This window comes from Sesamum indicum, linkage group LG8 (genome assembly GCF_000512975.1).
Source record: "Sesamum indicum cultivar Zhongzhi No. 13 linkage group LG8, S_indicum_v1.0, whole genome shotgun sequence".
NCBI classification, from domain to species: Eukaryota; Viridiplantae; Streptophyta; class Magnoliopsida; order Lamiales; family Pedaliaceae; genus Sesamum; species Sesamum indicum.
The window spans coordinates 3,038,067-3,053,635 of NC_026152.1; the positions used below are offsets into that span (position 1 = coordinate 3,038,067).

Sequence of the window (15,569 nt, forward strand, 5' to 3'; positions counted from 1 at the left end):
TCTTTTATTCATTTTAAATATATATGTCATGTGCATTAAATGTTTTTTTTTTTAAATATAACTGATGACATAATTTTTATCAATATATGAGGTTGAATAGAAGAGGCAATAAGATATTCAATTCCATCCTCTTAATGTTTAATGTTTCATACATATTTTATATTTTAAAATTTTGTTTTTATTTTTCAGTTATATATATAATATGTGCTAGAAGTAAAAGTATATAGTTAATAGAAATGCAAGTATTTATTATCTAAGCAATTGGTACTTCTTTATTAGTGATGCGTTCAAAAAATGTATGAGTTCAATGATTTTGGACAATCGGTCAAGTATTGGGCTAAAGCGAATGCAAATTTTGAAGGATAGACCTGTAAAAAAGGCGCCAGCATTCCAAAATCCAAGTTAATATTTATTTAAGATTGAATAAAGTCAAAAGGTAAATAAATGTAATTGAAAATTGAGATATTGGTGAAAAGTACAAGAACACGTGATAATATGATTGTAGAGTTCTTACAAAATGTTTAGAGAGTGAGAGAGGTGTGAGAGATATGAGGGGGATGTCTAGAGAGTAAAAAATGTGTCATGAAGGTACCTAAGAATGTTAGAGAGTTTTCTGAAGGTGTCCTCGCATGGAGGAGTGAACCCGTTTTGTTCCCATATTTTAAAAAGATACCATTTTTGCTTAATATTGAACTTGTCTTTTATTGATAATAAATTATTTTTCTTAAAAATAATATATTTATTTCGAATAGTATTTTTCATATTTTTTTATAAATATTTGTCACTCATATCATTAAAATATTGAATACTAACAGAAAAATTGAACGTTTAATTCAATAATATCTCAACTAAGTAACATAAATGCTCCATAATACATAATAAATAAACTTGTATGATTGTCAAACAAATATTTTTTTATGAATTAATCATAATAATTAGATTTATATTTTTTTTATGATATATGAATAATATGTAGCAAACAAAATATGAAAATTCTAAAATATTAAATATATGAAAGCATATATTTTATTAGTGTCAAATATTCTTAGTGTGTGAGAAAGAGAGAGGGAGAGAGAGTTGTTCCTCCAGTGAAGTTGGAGCCGCTCATAAGCCAAGCCAAGCCACGCCTTTCTCAGGCAAGGTGGTGGTTAGGCGAATCCTTAAAGCTCCTGCTGACCTATATATCTTGTAATACAACATTAGACCAAACTGATGAATGAGCTGACCTAATTAATTGTGTAATTCAGATATTGATTCGGGTCAAATTATTCGATCTCCTAAGACGATCTCACTGTAGATTGACTAACTCTTCCGAACCAGATTTTGGGTCCCCTGAGAATAAAACACGAACCATGAGCTCGTCGGGCACGTCCCCGACAATGACCCTCCGACGTTCAAGTTAGGTTGATCGAGAGAAATGTATGCGATCTCAAAGTTCGAGCTCAATTAATGCACAACAGTTACCTTATTTATGGCGTATCGGGGTCTATTTATAAAACACAACTGTACGTCAAGTACTGGGCCACGTGGCCTTATCTTATCGGTGTGTGTTCTGATCGAACGGCTGTCATTGTCCGGGTCTTCGGTCAGTCTGTACGATCCGGGTCGGGTCCTGCGCGACCCGCCCGCTATGAAGCACGTGGATCCTGATCGCGTAATGACTAAAATACCCTTAATGAAGGTTAGTTTGGTCTTTTCGCAGGGATGGCATGCGTATACCCATCATTAGATATGGATCCGGATTTGAAAACATTCCTTTCATGACCGCTTGATAATGGAGAGAAACTTATCCTTTTGGTGGAGAAGAAGACAAGGCATGCAGTATGCAGTATGCAGTATGCAGTGGTGTTGATGATCATAACAACTCTTGCAAAAATACAACTTTTAGCACGAAACATGACGGTAATAAAATGTATAGGTACGTACGTATGGAGTCTGGTCCAAATTTCCAAAATGCATGTAATTTGATATATCCTCACACCCCATGTTCTTTAAAGTCCACGTTTCATGATGTCCTATCCTGCTAATAAATACTATTATCAAAAACTTCAATTTATGATTTACTTATATTCATTAAGACTCCTGGCGTTTTACGTTTATCCATAAAATAAAAGAGCATTATGCATCCAAGTGTATAAATCAAGAAATTTGCAACTTTTGTCCTATAATTTAGGGTACCATCTTTTGTGCTATTTTATTAATTTAATCTTTTCTTTTCGATTAATTTGGTCTGGAAACTACGTATGGCTTGCACATGAACTAAGGGGAATTTATTAAAAAAAATACAAAAAAAAAAAAAGTTAATAAAATAGAGTAAAAATGAAAGGGTTAGAAAAGTGAGTGGCACCGCGGTGCCATAATTTTTTATTTTAAAAAAAAAAATTCCTTATGTCACCGCGGTTTGTGTGATATTGTTTTTTAAAAAAAAAACATTTTTTAATGTGTCACCACGGTGACAAATTTTTTTTTTTAAAAAAAAATTATTTTATTTTACGATGAATTGCTGTCAACTTCTCGTTAAAATTTCGACACTATTATGGCGAGTTGTCAACCATCAAATATACCGTTCGACTCTCATTAATGAGACGAACATTTCCCCACAAACAATTTTAAGTTTTATCAATCGTAAATAATGAATTTTTAGCACGAACACCGCACCTTTCGGCCGTCGATTCGCCGCCACCGAAGCATTCCACGATCACGAACAACCACCACTGGACTCGCCTCGACCTAACGGTTCTAACAAGACCAACCTAGTTCAATTTTATTAAATATTTGTTAAGATATGAAAATTTGAAGTTTTTCCGCCGAAAATTCGCGCTGAATCTGTTTGCTGCCACTTCTCCACCGTGAGGACGAATCACATATTAAGACCATAGCTGTTCGAATCCTGTCGTCCAGACGATTCCAACAAGACCAATCTTGCTCAATTTCATTAAGTATTTGTTTGTTCAATTTTTTAAATAGTTATAATTTTATTAAATTTTATTTATTTAATTATAAATAGTATTATTAATTAATTATAAATAGTATTATTAATTATTTAATTAATTATAAATAGTGTTATTAATTAATTAAATAGTATTATTAATTATTTAATTAATTATAAATAGTATTATTAATTAATTAAATAAAATTTAATAAAATTATAACTATTTAAAAAATTGAACAAACAAATACTTAATGAAATTGAGCAAAATTGGTCTTGTTGGAATCGTTTGGACGACAGGATTCGAACAGCTATGGTCTTAATCTGTGATTCGTCCTCACGGTGGAGAAGTGGCAGCAAACAGATTAACGCGAATTTTCGGCAGAAAAACTTCAAATTTTCATATCTTAACAAATATTTAATAAAATTGAACTAGGTTGGTCTCATTAGAACCGTTAGGTTGAGGCGAGTCCAGTGGTGGTTGTTCGTGATCGTGGGTCGCTCCGGTGGCGGCGAATCGATGGCCGAAAGGTGCGGTGTTCGTGCTAAAAATTCATTATTTACGATTGATAAAACTTGAAATTGTTTGTGGGGAAATGTTCGTCTCATCAATAGGAGTCGAACGGTATATTTGATGGTTAGCAACTCGCCATAATAGTATCGAAATTTTAACGAGAAGTTGATAACTATTCGTCGTAAAATAAAATAATTTTTTTTAAAAAAAAAATTTGTCACCGCGGTGACACATAAATTTTTTTTTTTTTTTTAAAAACAATGTCACCGTGGTTTGTGACCGCGGTGACATAAGGAATTTTTTCTTTTTAAAATAAAAAATTGTGGCAACGCGGTGCCACTTACTTTTCTAATCCTTTCATTTTCACTCTATTTTATTATTTTTTTTTATTTTTTTAATAAATTCCCCCATGAACTAAACAATAATTTTATTTTTGTAATTTAATTAATTATACAGGACTGAATATGTCAACCTTACATTACAAAACTAAAAAGTACAATTTAATTGAACATATGAAAGTCACATGCAAAATTTCTCCCAAAATAATTGGAAAATGACTAAATTTATAAAAAATTTAAAATTATAAATTAATTTATGAAAATCACTTTTATTACAAAATTAAAATTGTATTTTTCCCAAGTGAATCATTTTACACAAATAAAATTGAGTAATATTTTGTTCTATATATATGTCCAACATGAGAGGATGGTTTGTTCAAAATTCTCATATGAAAGCCTCAGACTCAGAGTTGGACGACAATGAAATCACCTCATCTCCCCAAAGAGAAAAGTGGTGTGGGCATCAATTCCTCTTCAAATTTCAGGGCTTCTGGTTCACAAAAACATACCTTGAAACCACCAAGAGAGTTGTTGAAACCCTTAAACCACTCACCGGAGATGTAATTCTAGCTTCTTTCCCCAAAACAGGCACAACATGGCTCAAAGCTATCCTCCACTCCATCCTCCATCCCTCTCCACAACATCAAAACCACCCTTTAGCCCTAAACCACCCACAAGAACTTGTCCCATCTCTAGAAACAAATCTCTATGTTGACAAAGGAACAGAATTAGATGGTGGCTATAAAAACCCGGAATTTCTGGCTGTTAAAGATCCCCAAGAAGCAAGAATCTTGGCGACCCACATACCGTACCAGATTCTTGGTGATATCCTGAATTCCTCCGACTGTAAGGTTGTCTACGTGACAAGAAATCCAAAGGACACCCTCGTCTCTCTGTGGCATTTTTTACAGAAATCCAGTGATGTTGAGAAGGATCCATGGGAGGTGGGGGCTGCTGTTGATCAGTTCTGCCGAGGGGTTGTCCCATTCGGGCCCTACTATGACCATGTCTTGGCTTACAGACAAGAAAGCCTGAACAGGCCTGAAAAGGTGTATTTTCTTACTTACGAGGATCTGAAGGAAAAATCCAAGAATCATGTCAGAAAATTGGGTGAATTCTTGGGGTGCCCATTTGATCAAAGTGAGAAGGGAGAGGAGAAGATTGATGAAATTGTGAAAATGTGCAGCTTCGAGACTCTGAGCAGTGTAGAAGTGAATAAATCAGAGGAGACGTCAAGTGTGTTTCCATTGCCATACAGTTCCTTCTTCAGGAAAGGTGAAATTGGTGACTACAAGAACTACCTTGAAGAGAAGATGATTGCAAGAATAGATAGTGTTACTGAGGAAAAGTTTCATGGTTGTGGTTTTATGTATGGGATTTGATTAAGTCAGTTGATGATCACTTTTCTTCTCCCTTAATTTTATTAAGGGTTTATGTTTGTGCTATGTTGAAATAAGTGACTTAAAGTTGAAAAAATATTTTTGTTATTTACAGCTTTTACTTTTAAATTAGAATAAAGCAACACTTAAACCTCCTTTAAAAATCCAAAACTATTCCTTCTTCAAAAAAATTTTAAAATTACACTTATATTCCTTTCAAAAATTTATTTTTTACATCTAATCCCTTTTTATTAAGATTTAGATAAAAAAATTCTAACATTAGCAAAGAAATTGCATAATTTTTTAATTTTACCCCACAATTTATATTCTTATGTAATAATTTTTTATTTATAAATTTTTTTTTTGAAATGATGCTAACATTACTCCACATATATATATGCATATAAATAAGGAACAAAATTAAATATTTATGTAACTTTTTTTGTGAGTTTTAGTATTTTCTTGTCCAAATTCTAATGAAAAAATATCAAGTGTAAAAGAAAAATTTTATTGAAGTGTAATTTCAAAACAAAATTTAGAAAAAATATAATTTCACATTTTTTAATGGAGTTTAAGTATATAACCCTTTAAATTAACTTGATTTAAAATATAAGTCATACACAACCTACCAATTTATACAATTTTTAAATATAATTCTATAAATATTAAACTATTTTTCCAAACACGATAATTTCAACTACTCGACTCACAACCCTTTTTACAACTTGACAAAAAAACTGAACCAATCGCTAACACCTCTTTAGACTGCTAAAGCATAATTAGAGATATCCTACGACTTGGCTTCTAATTGAAACCCCAAGCACCAGAAAATGACAATACGCTATTTGACATGGAGGCCACTCCCTCCCATATCACAAAGGATGTTGCAGCAAAAGCAACCGACAACTGATCGGAGGAAAAATTGTCGGTGACCGAAAACGTTGAGAAGAAATCAGTCTCTTTCGCGGGTTTTTTCAGCGCGAACCGTAAACTTACTGCTGAAAACAAGCTCAACAAATTCGCAGTAGATGGTCCCCTCACTTTGGGTTCCGACGACCTACTAGACGTTCGAAGCAAATTGGGGTTCTGCCTCGTCGGCTATGTTGCCAGCAAATTTTTCGGACTCAAGGCAATCCGCGCACTGTCCCATTCATGGGGAGCTAGCTTCCAGCAACACGAGAGTGGCTGGTTGATTTTCCGTTTTGCACGGGAGGAGGACAACCAACATATTTTGGCCGGTGGTCCATACTACGTTTACGGACGGCCGCTACTTTTGAAGCATATGTCGGCATGCTTCGAGTTCAAGGAGGACGACATCAGTCTCACGCCGGTATGGGCCACACTTCCGCTGCCCCTCGAATGTTGGCATCCTAATGCCCTTGGCACTCTCATTGCCATGGACTCTTTGACTATGAAGATGAAATGGGTTTCATATGCCCGTATTCTGGTTGAGGTCGATGCATCAAAGAAGCTCATCGACGAAGTGGAGTTTGTTATGCCAAATGGCATTACCCGAAAGCAGACGGTGGTATGAATTCACCCCCAAATTCTGCACAGCCTGCAACAGATTTGGGCACTTGAAAGAGACATGCCAAGGCCTACCGGTCGTTCCCCCTGCAGCCGTCCCTGCCGCTGCCACCCCTGTTGCTGCACCCGTTAAGCCGACAGAGGCAGCAAAGAAAAAGCCTACTGAATGAACGGTCGTGCTGAGGAGGAACAAGGGGAAAGCTACAGTTACCACAGCTAAGCCGACAGTGGAGGTGCAGCAACCGATCTCTCCACCGACCGGCAAGGTGGAACAGGGTCGGCTAACCATGAAGACACCACAGCCTAAGGATAAGGAGGTGGTTTCTCCGGCATATTCAGAGGGCTCATCAACTGATTCCCCGACGGCCACGCAACATGCAATGCCGGGGACAAAAACTGATGAGATTGCAACGACCGGCAGCAAACCGAGAAAGCAGACCGGAGGGGAGTCCCCCCTTCTATCCCCATGAAGATTGAATTTTGGAACGTGAGGGGCTTTAACCGGCCTCTCAAACACAATGTGGTTGCCCACCTCATTAAAAATAACCGGCTTTGCCTCTTGGGCATTTTGGAGACAAAGCTTGCACAATCATCAATCCCGAAGATTCTTAGCCGCTCATTTCCGGGATGATGCAACCAACAACTTTGACACCATCGCCGGCGAACGCATCCTTGTGATTTGGGACCCGGCAGTTATTGACCTACAACCGGTGGATATATGGCCCCAAGTGATTCACTGCCGTGCCACGAATAAGTCCCCTCAACTCTCATTCTATATCTCGTTTACATATGGTCTTTATTTTGTTGTCAATAGAAGGAGCATATGGGAGAAACTTTCTGATTTGGGACTAGCACCGAGCATGCCATGGCTTATTATGGGCGATTTCAACTGTGTGAAATCTCCCAAGGAGAAGCAGCTTGGAGTGGCCCCGACTTTGTATGAGCTTAAAGGTTTTGTGAACTACTGTGTAGCGCTTGGATTACTCGACGTTCCCACTACGGGCTGCTACTACACATGGTATTCCAACAATGAAAGCAACCCCGTATGGTGCAAGCTTGATCGGGTCTTATACAACAACGAATGGCTTCAGGCCGGTTTGTATTGCAGCGCCCATTTCAATCCACCGGGATGCCTCTCCGACCATTCTCCGGGTATTGTTTCTATTTTTGATCATGCACCCACTAAGCCAAAACCATTTCGCTTTTTCAATATGTGGGCAGATCATCCGAATTTCTTAGCTACTGTGGAAGCAAGATGGAACTTGAGCGTGGAGGGAACGCCTCAATTCAGCCTTTGTAGGAGACTAAAAGCACTTAAAGGCGCACTCAAGGCATTCAACCAGCAGCACTACAGCCACATCTCCACCAGGGCCAAAGAGGCTGAGCAAGCTCTACAAGATGCCCAGAGTCAACTTGAATCCAATCTGGGAGATGTGGCGCTACGAGACTCTTTGGGAGATCTTAGAAGGAAGGCCGTTTTTCTTGCCGAGGCCGAACGGCACTTCTTCTACCAGAAAGCCAAAATTCACTTTCTTAAAGAGAGGGACCGCAACACCAAGTTCTTCCATGACATTATGAAGAGGAATGTCACAAGGAATTCCATCGGGGCAGTCCCTAGGGCAGACGGGACTGTTATCACTGCTGCTGAGGATATTGCCCAAGAGTTCGTTGATTACTACAAATCACTCTTGGGCACCGAGGCTCACACCCTCCCTGTCGATAATGGTGTGTTTGAATGGGGCCTCATACTCTCCCCTGAGCATACCGGGAGCTTTGCCTGGCAGTCACGCCGTTGGAGGTAAAAGATGCCATATTCCATATTAGCGACAACAAAGCTCCCGGCCCAGACGGATATTCCTCGTGCTTTTTTCAAGAAAGTATGGGACATTGTGGGTGATCAAGTTTGCAGGGCCGTCTTGGATTTTTTTAGGAGTGGGCGGATGCTACGGCAGCTCAACCACACTAGCTTGTGACGAAATCAGATCATTCCACCTATGTTGACTACCTGCCGATTTCGTGCTGCAATGTCATCTACAAGGCAATCACGAAAATCATCTCGGACCGGCTCGCGCCCGCTTTGGAGCACTTGATTGACCGATGCCAAGCTGCGTTTGTAGGAGGTCGCCATATCACGAATAATATTTTCTTGGCCCAAGAAATGGTGCGACAATACTCAAGGAACTCGAGGAAATGGATTTCACCTCGATGTATTATTAATGTCGACCTACGCAAGGCGTTTGACTCGGTTTCATGGACATTTCTCGCCCGAGTTCTTCACGGGTATGGTTTTCCCCACTTTATATCTTGGATTATGGAATGCGTTTGCAATTCATCTTTTTCAGTGGCTTTGAACGGCTCCCTTCATGAGTTTTTTCGGGGGAAGAAAGGCCTAAGACAAGGAGGCACGATGGCCGGCCCTCTTCCTTCTTAGCATGGAATATTTCTCCCGACTGGTCAAGAGGAAAACATCTACTTCGGACTTCAACTTTCACCCCAAGTGCGAGAAGTTGAAAATCACACATCTCCTCTTTGCCGACGACCTCATGCTCTTCTCCTGTGGCGACCTCCCATCTATCCACATCTTGATGGAATGCCTCCAAGAGTTTAGGGACGCATCCGGCCTCACCGTCAATACCTCTAAATCAAGTATATTCACAGCAGGCAATCAAAATGAGGAGTTTGACGGGATTCTCTCTCGGACGGAATTTGTGAGAGATGAGATGTCGGTCAGATACCTTGGCATTCCACTAGCGGCACAGCGGCTTTCGGCCACCAACTACTCACCGCTTATGGATCAAATTGCCAACTGCATTTCGAAGTGGACGGACAAATCCTTATCTTATGCAGGCCAACTGGAACTTATCCGTTCAGTTATTCAGGGAGTGGAGTGCTTTTGGCTCCAAGTTCTCCCACTTCCAACGGCGGTCATCTAGAATATCCACCGATTTTGCAGGAATTTTCTATGGAACTCTAGGAGGGCACCGATCGCTTGGGAGGAAATCTGCCACCCCAAGGAAGAAGGTGGACTCGGTATTCGGCACATACAGTCTTGGAACGTGGCTCTCCTTGGCCGTGTATTATAGAACATCCACCGCAAGGCAGACACGTTGTGGGTGCAGTGGGTCAACGGTATCTACCTTAGAGGTGCATCAATCTGGGACTGGCAACCGAATAAGGGGGACTCTCCACTCCTTCAACGGCTTGCCAAAATCCGCAACAGGGTGGTCACTGGTTTTGGGTCTCCGGAGGCAGCGATCAAACAGATGACGAAATGGTCTACCCCAAAGGGTCTCCAAACGTCGATAGCTTATGAGTACTTCAGGCCGAAACTTGCGAGGAAGCCTTGGAAAGCAGCTATATGGAAGGCTTTTATCCCACTGAAGTACTCATTTATCTTGTGGCTTGGCTTGCGCGGTAGACTAGCTACAAGGGACAGATTTGGGTTCCTCCAAGAGGAGGATTTGTGCTCACTATGCATCAAAACCAAGGAATCGGCCAAGCACCTTTTTTTTGAGTGCCCGTTCAGCAACTTGGTTTGGTCATGCATTCGACACTGACTTAGTATTAACCGGACTATGTCAACCCTTCAAAGTGCGGTCAAATGGCTTAAGAAAGAGAAAACAGGTTCCTCCGTGCAGAACAAAACGCGTCACCTCGCTTTGGCATACACGGTCTACACACTTTGGAGGCATCGCAATGAAGTCATCTTTGAAGGCTCAACGCCTTGTCCCAAGGGGCTTATTAGTTTAGTCAATGTTACATTGTATAGGGTCCTTTGGACACTTTTCCTACACGATTTGATTGTGTCTTAATCTTTAGCGTGGGCTTTGTATCTCTCCGGATATGCCCGAAGTACATTATAAATATTTTTTGATGAATGAAACTTACATTTCACCCAAAAAAAAAAAAAAAAAAAAAAAAAAATTTCGATTTCCCCCAAAAAAAAAAAAAAAAAAAAAAGACAAGGAGAATCATTATCGCCTACAACCACAACCGTGGGCATCCTATGCTTTGCTTGCCTCATACTGACAAGGACAATAGACTAATGTAGGGACAGACTATAGACATCACATCTACGAATGATAATTGGGGGGTTGTCCAAAAAAAAAAAAGACAAGGAGAATCATTATCGCCTACAACCACAACCGTGGCATCCTATGCTTTGCTTGCCTCATACTGACAAGGACAATAGACTGATGTAGGGACAGACTATAGACATCACATCTACGAATGATAATTGGGGGGTTGTTGAGAAATAAATCCAAGTCCTCAAAAATGGTTGGAACAGTCCCTGCTTCACAAACAGGTTTAGGACCTGCTATATATTTCCCTTAAGCAAACTAGAGACCCATGCAACCATGTAATATATGCATATGAAATACCCATAATTATTACAATTACTTCCGCCTCATCGATGATGTGGAAAATTATCATTTTCACATACCGCGACAAACTATGGTACCGAAGAATAGGATGATAATACGCACATCTAAAACTAGACACCAGATCAAGCCTCAAACAATTAACTGGGGGAAGGGGCATAGCAGAGATCCTTCCAGATACCGAGCTGGGAGGAACCATCTATACAAGAAAGAGATGTAAAGCTAATCAGCATGATTACATGGAAACTAGTACAAACAGCACAGCTCTACATGCTCCATATGCATTTCTCCCTCCATAAAATTTGCAATATGGTGGTCCATGGTATTTGCAGGTCTCACAGACGAAACTGACAGCAATATAAGCATACCCCCTTTCAGTTAGCCCAAAACTAGCAATAGCTTTAACCAGGATTCCAACTTGACTGGGATCAACACCACCAAGTTTTACAACCTAGCTTCGAATTTGATTCGGTCCAATACAAGAAATTGGCAAGCACACATTTGGGCAATACAAAAACCTCCCAGAAGCTACCTTTTACTGCCAAACATTTGTTCAGTGTACCATTTATTTATCATAAAATGCCAGAAGCTGTTTCACATGATTTTGCCACGCAGCAACATTTTCTCCATCAACGGCAACCCAATCAACGACAGTAGAGGCTGGTTGTTCCCACCATTCATCAAGCTACAGAAAAACACCAATCAGAAAAGTTTCCCAAGGGTTGGAAAATCTTCAGCGAGAACACTATGAATTAGCAACAAGGCATAAAATCCAGATGTTTAAATCGACAGCATGCTGAAGTTAGAAAATCTATGGAACATTAACATGGAACCGTTAAGTTGTAAACTATTTGCATATGTACAAGAAGAATATTATTTGAAGTCCTGCAGAGTACTCACCAAACCTCCAACATATTTGCAGTCTTCCAGACATTTTTGTGCATTTAGAACTGCATTGCTTAGTTCAGGTAACCATTTTTCTGTAACAGTCTTCTGTTGTTCAGCTGCTACATTCAGACAGTAATTTGTTGTCCTGCAAAACAGAGAGTTGACAGAATAATAATGGAACCAATATAAAGCCATCTTAATCATAGAAACAAAAAAATCAGAGTATCATGATTCCTCATCTCATGCTTCCTCAAGGAAACACAATGTAGGTACTTACTCAGCACATGAGAAGAACCATATCATGCTTAAAAGGAAAACATTGTAAAAGGCAAATAATGTCTAAACTAGGCCCCAACTATCAGGTTCAGTGTTTTCAGACCCTAAACTTTTGCGCCCCAGGTACATGTCTATAATATAATTACACATCAAAAAGGAGATTCAGAGGTTTTGTATAAGATATTAGGCTTCAGTTTTTCCAAACCGGAAACTTTTGTGTCCCAGATAGATGTCTATAATATGATTGAGATAGTTTTGTATAAAGTATTGGAAATCTCAAAAGTAGGAATGCAAAATTACAACAGAAAAAGAAAATGATTTGGTGTACCTATCATACTCTTGCTGTGCACGATGAGCATGATTTAGCAAAGCATGACCACTCTCAACAAGATCCCTTCGTATATGAACCAAATTAATTGCCTTCGCCAAGTCTTCCAATACACAAGCCTCAGAACCACGTAGCTTTAAACAGAACTCCATGGACTCTAGGACTGATGCTAAACCGGCATCCAAACCATCTAAACCTGCCTTGCGTTGAATTAGTTCAAATGCATAACAGGGTCAGGTATATATATCAGTTGGGAATCTTGCATCCAAAAAAAACATCTCACACTAAGCAATCTGAATCCATTTCAAATATGCTCAAGAAGATTGTAGAATAACACCTAATGGAATAACACAAAAAAAAATATGATAACGCCTAATGGACTAACGGCAAATCATTTTAGTAAAAATCAAAGAACCTTTTGATTGCAAGTATCTTATGAACTTCATGACTATTATTACCATGAAAGGAATGGACTTTGAAATTAATCAAGCTTTATGTTCCTGCATTTCGAAACGTAAGACGAGGTGGTACGTAGCAGTAATAACCTCTTAATATCTCTATTGTCCACATCATGCATGACATCAACAATGGCAGTAAGGACAAAAGGAAATCCCCTTAGACATGGCTTTCAAAAATATGCAAACGAGGTTATACTCAGTTGCCAGTTATTAATTGTGAGTGAACTCCTTTCGTCTAATACTGGATAAGAGGTCCCTTAAAGGACACCAAAATGGTTTGGGGCTCAACATTTCATTGTGGAGATGTTGGGTTCAAAACCCATTGGGAGCATGTGTGAGTGGGTGCATTACTATGGATCACTTTCACCTGTTCAAGATGCCGGGTGAAATCAACATTCATAAAAAAGGATGGCTACCTAGCATGTGATAACAAAAATACTAGGATCTAGGAACAAGCGGCTTTACCAGGACAAAAAGAAAAAGCAAAAACAAAAAAACATAGCATTCTTAAACAAGTTTACTCTGTTTATGATTCTCAAGATGATGAACAGAAATCTGCTCAACTGATTTAACACAAGAGAAAGTTCATGGTTCGCGGGGAGGAATTCATTACTAGTATTTCAGGTTAGATCTAAATGAAAAAATTTTCCTCCCAGACTTTGTTCCTTAAAGAATTTTTTGGACTAGACCCACCAACTCTTGAGAATATTCACTGGTCCAGATAAATAGCTGAATTATATATCCAGCCCCAAGTATAATAATGATGTTGTATCAACCAAGAGCTCAGAGTATTAATCAAGCACTTGTTGGTGCATCTAGTTTCGCTTGTTCTTCAGCAATCCAGTCGTTCAATTTATCAAAGTATAAAGCATGCATGGAGGCACTGAGGAATTGTGATGAGCTTTCACTGAGAGAGTCGAAGAATGGTGATGGAGAAGCATGTGAACAAGTTATAGAGGATGCAGCTGATTCATTAGGCAGAGATAGTTGGAGAAAATGCCACAGGAAAATGATTCATGTAAACATGCTATCAAGAAAATTTCCAGAGGAACTCCAGAAATAGAAAAGCTCACCAGCGGGATACTGTAGGGCAGCAGAGATGCGACATATAGAAGGAACTGCAGAAGGATCTCTTGCCCCAGCTCTAGCTGTCAGCATTGCCGCATTCCTCTCAGCAGTAGCGACTGCTTCGGGTCCTGTGGATCCATTTGCACCCATTGACTCCAGGAGTGCCTGAACAAAAGAAAGATGACGCATAAGAGAAGTGGATAGTGCAACAAGTTTATGTGTGAACCAGACTCCTGCTGCACTCTGATCAGGTACTTGTATTCATTTTAGCATGAGAGATCAATGAACAGAAACCAAAAAGGCGCTAACATAAAGATTTAAAGAAAGATGACATGGCTCGAGTAAAAAACTACTTGTGAGATAAAAAAGTCCAGTAAGCCCCAATCTAAGCGCGTGTTAATAGCACATATTGAAGTATCAAAGCAAACTCCATTTGTGGTTTAGTTGGTTACTATTATTAAATAACACATGGAGCTCATCGAATCTCCAGGTGTCTTGCTGAAAATAAGAAAAGTCAAAATTAGATTTACCACGCTCAAGACAAGAGCCTTGTGTCAAAGAATGTCCATTTAGAAAGAATCATCAGAGCAACCAGTGCCAGCTTCAAATTTAAGCGTGGTGTTAGAATATGTGTAAGAAACTAGATCAGTATAGACGCAAAATTCAATTTATTTTCCTCAAGATCATCCAGCACATTGACATTGTAATAAACACATATTAGCCTTGGATGATCTCTTGTACAAGCACCAACTCAATTAGAATCTCACATCCACTTGCTCATTCTAATTTCTGACATTATTGACAAAGCCAACAAGTCTTAACTATTTTGGTCGGGAACGATGCTTATTGCTGTTGAAAGAATAACTTATTATCAAGGTATAATATATGCACCTATCCACCCTAAGCATGACACATACCACGGTACTGATTTGATGCTAAAGGATTTTGAAAAAACACATTATCAATCTATGACAAACCGAAGTATCAAGACCCAAGTGTACAATTCGGAAATATATGGTTCGACTTTCAGAACGTACGACAAGAAATTCAAGTTCCTCGCCCAAATCCGAGATCTATAAGATAAGAAGTAGGGTAAGTTTTTGGAAGGGATTTCTGAACTCTAGTTAATGGAGATCTGACTGAGTAAGACCTCTTCCATGTCCCTGTGGTCAAGTTTTAGTAGAAAGAGAAACAACATAACTTGAAAGTCAAGGCCATTGTGTGCAGTTAAAATGGAGAAAGCAAGCGTCAAAAAAGTCAAACCAAAAAAAGCAACAAGTTTACTACTCACATCAGACAGAATATCTAAATTACAAGAATGCGACCTTGAGACAACCAATATAGCAGGAAATATGTTTTCTTATAGTGGCACAAACCTGAGGGGTTGATGGAAGCATGTAAAGGCTATTATCTGGAGTTCGATAGAAAGCTGAAACTTCCTGATCAATGAGATCTTGTGCATTGTTTGATAAGTCCACAACA

General features: G+C 39.0%; 3 protein-coding genes across 3 annotated transcripts in view; 2 read left to right on the forward strand and 1 right to left on the reverse strand.

The window, feature by feature from the left end:
- Nucleotides 4,126-5,257, forward strand: LOC105167596 (cytosolic sulfotransferase 5-like). The gene has a single exon (XM_011087368.2). It carries the CDS (start codon nt 4,132-4,134, stop codon nt 5,161-5,163), a length of 1,032 nt encoding a protein of 343 aa, XP_011085670.2. The 5' UTR covers nt 4,126-4,131; the 3' UTR covers nt 5,164-5,257.
- On the forward strand, nt 7,206-8,489 carry LOC105167597. The gene has a single exon (XM_011087369.1). The coding sequence runs from the start codon at nt 7,206-7,208 to the stop codon at nt 8,487-8,489; it is 1,284 nt and encodes a 427-aa protein (XP_011085671.1).
- The window catches only part of LOC105167518 (AUGMIN subunit 5), a 10,313-nt gene continuing 5,786 nt past the window's right edge, over nt 11,043-15,569 (reverse strand). The window contains exons 7-11 of the mRNA XM_011087285.2: nt 15,464-15,569; nt 14,093-14,252; nt 12,562-12,757; nt 11,970-12,102; nt 11,043-11,754 (exon numbers count right to left, since the gene is read on the reverse strand). The exon at nt 15,464-15,569 is cut by the window's right edge and continues 27 nt beyond it. Of these exons, the coding sequence (XP_011085587.1) occupies nt 11,635-11,754; nt 11,970-12,102; nt 12,562-12,757; nt 14,093-14,252; nt 15,464-15,569 (715 nt within the window). The 3' untranslated portion in view covers nt 11,043-11,634. The remainder of the gene's footprint in view (nt 11,755-11,969; nt 12,103-12,561; nt 12,758-14,092; nt 14,253-15,463) is intronic.

Coding starts and splice junctions, on each gene's coding strand:
- LOC105167597 (XM_011087369.1), top strand. CDS start 7,206: ATGTGGTTGCCCACCTCATTAAAAATAACCGGCTTTGCCTCTTGGGCA.
- LOC105167596 (XM_011087368.2), top strand. CDS start 4,132: ATGTCCAACATGAGAGGATGGTTTGTTCAAAATTCTCATATGAAAGCC.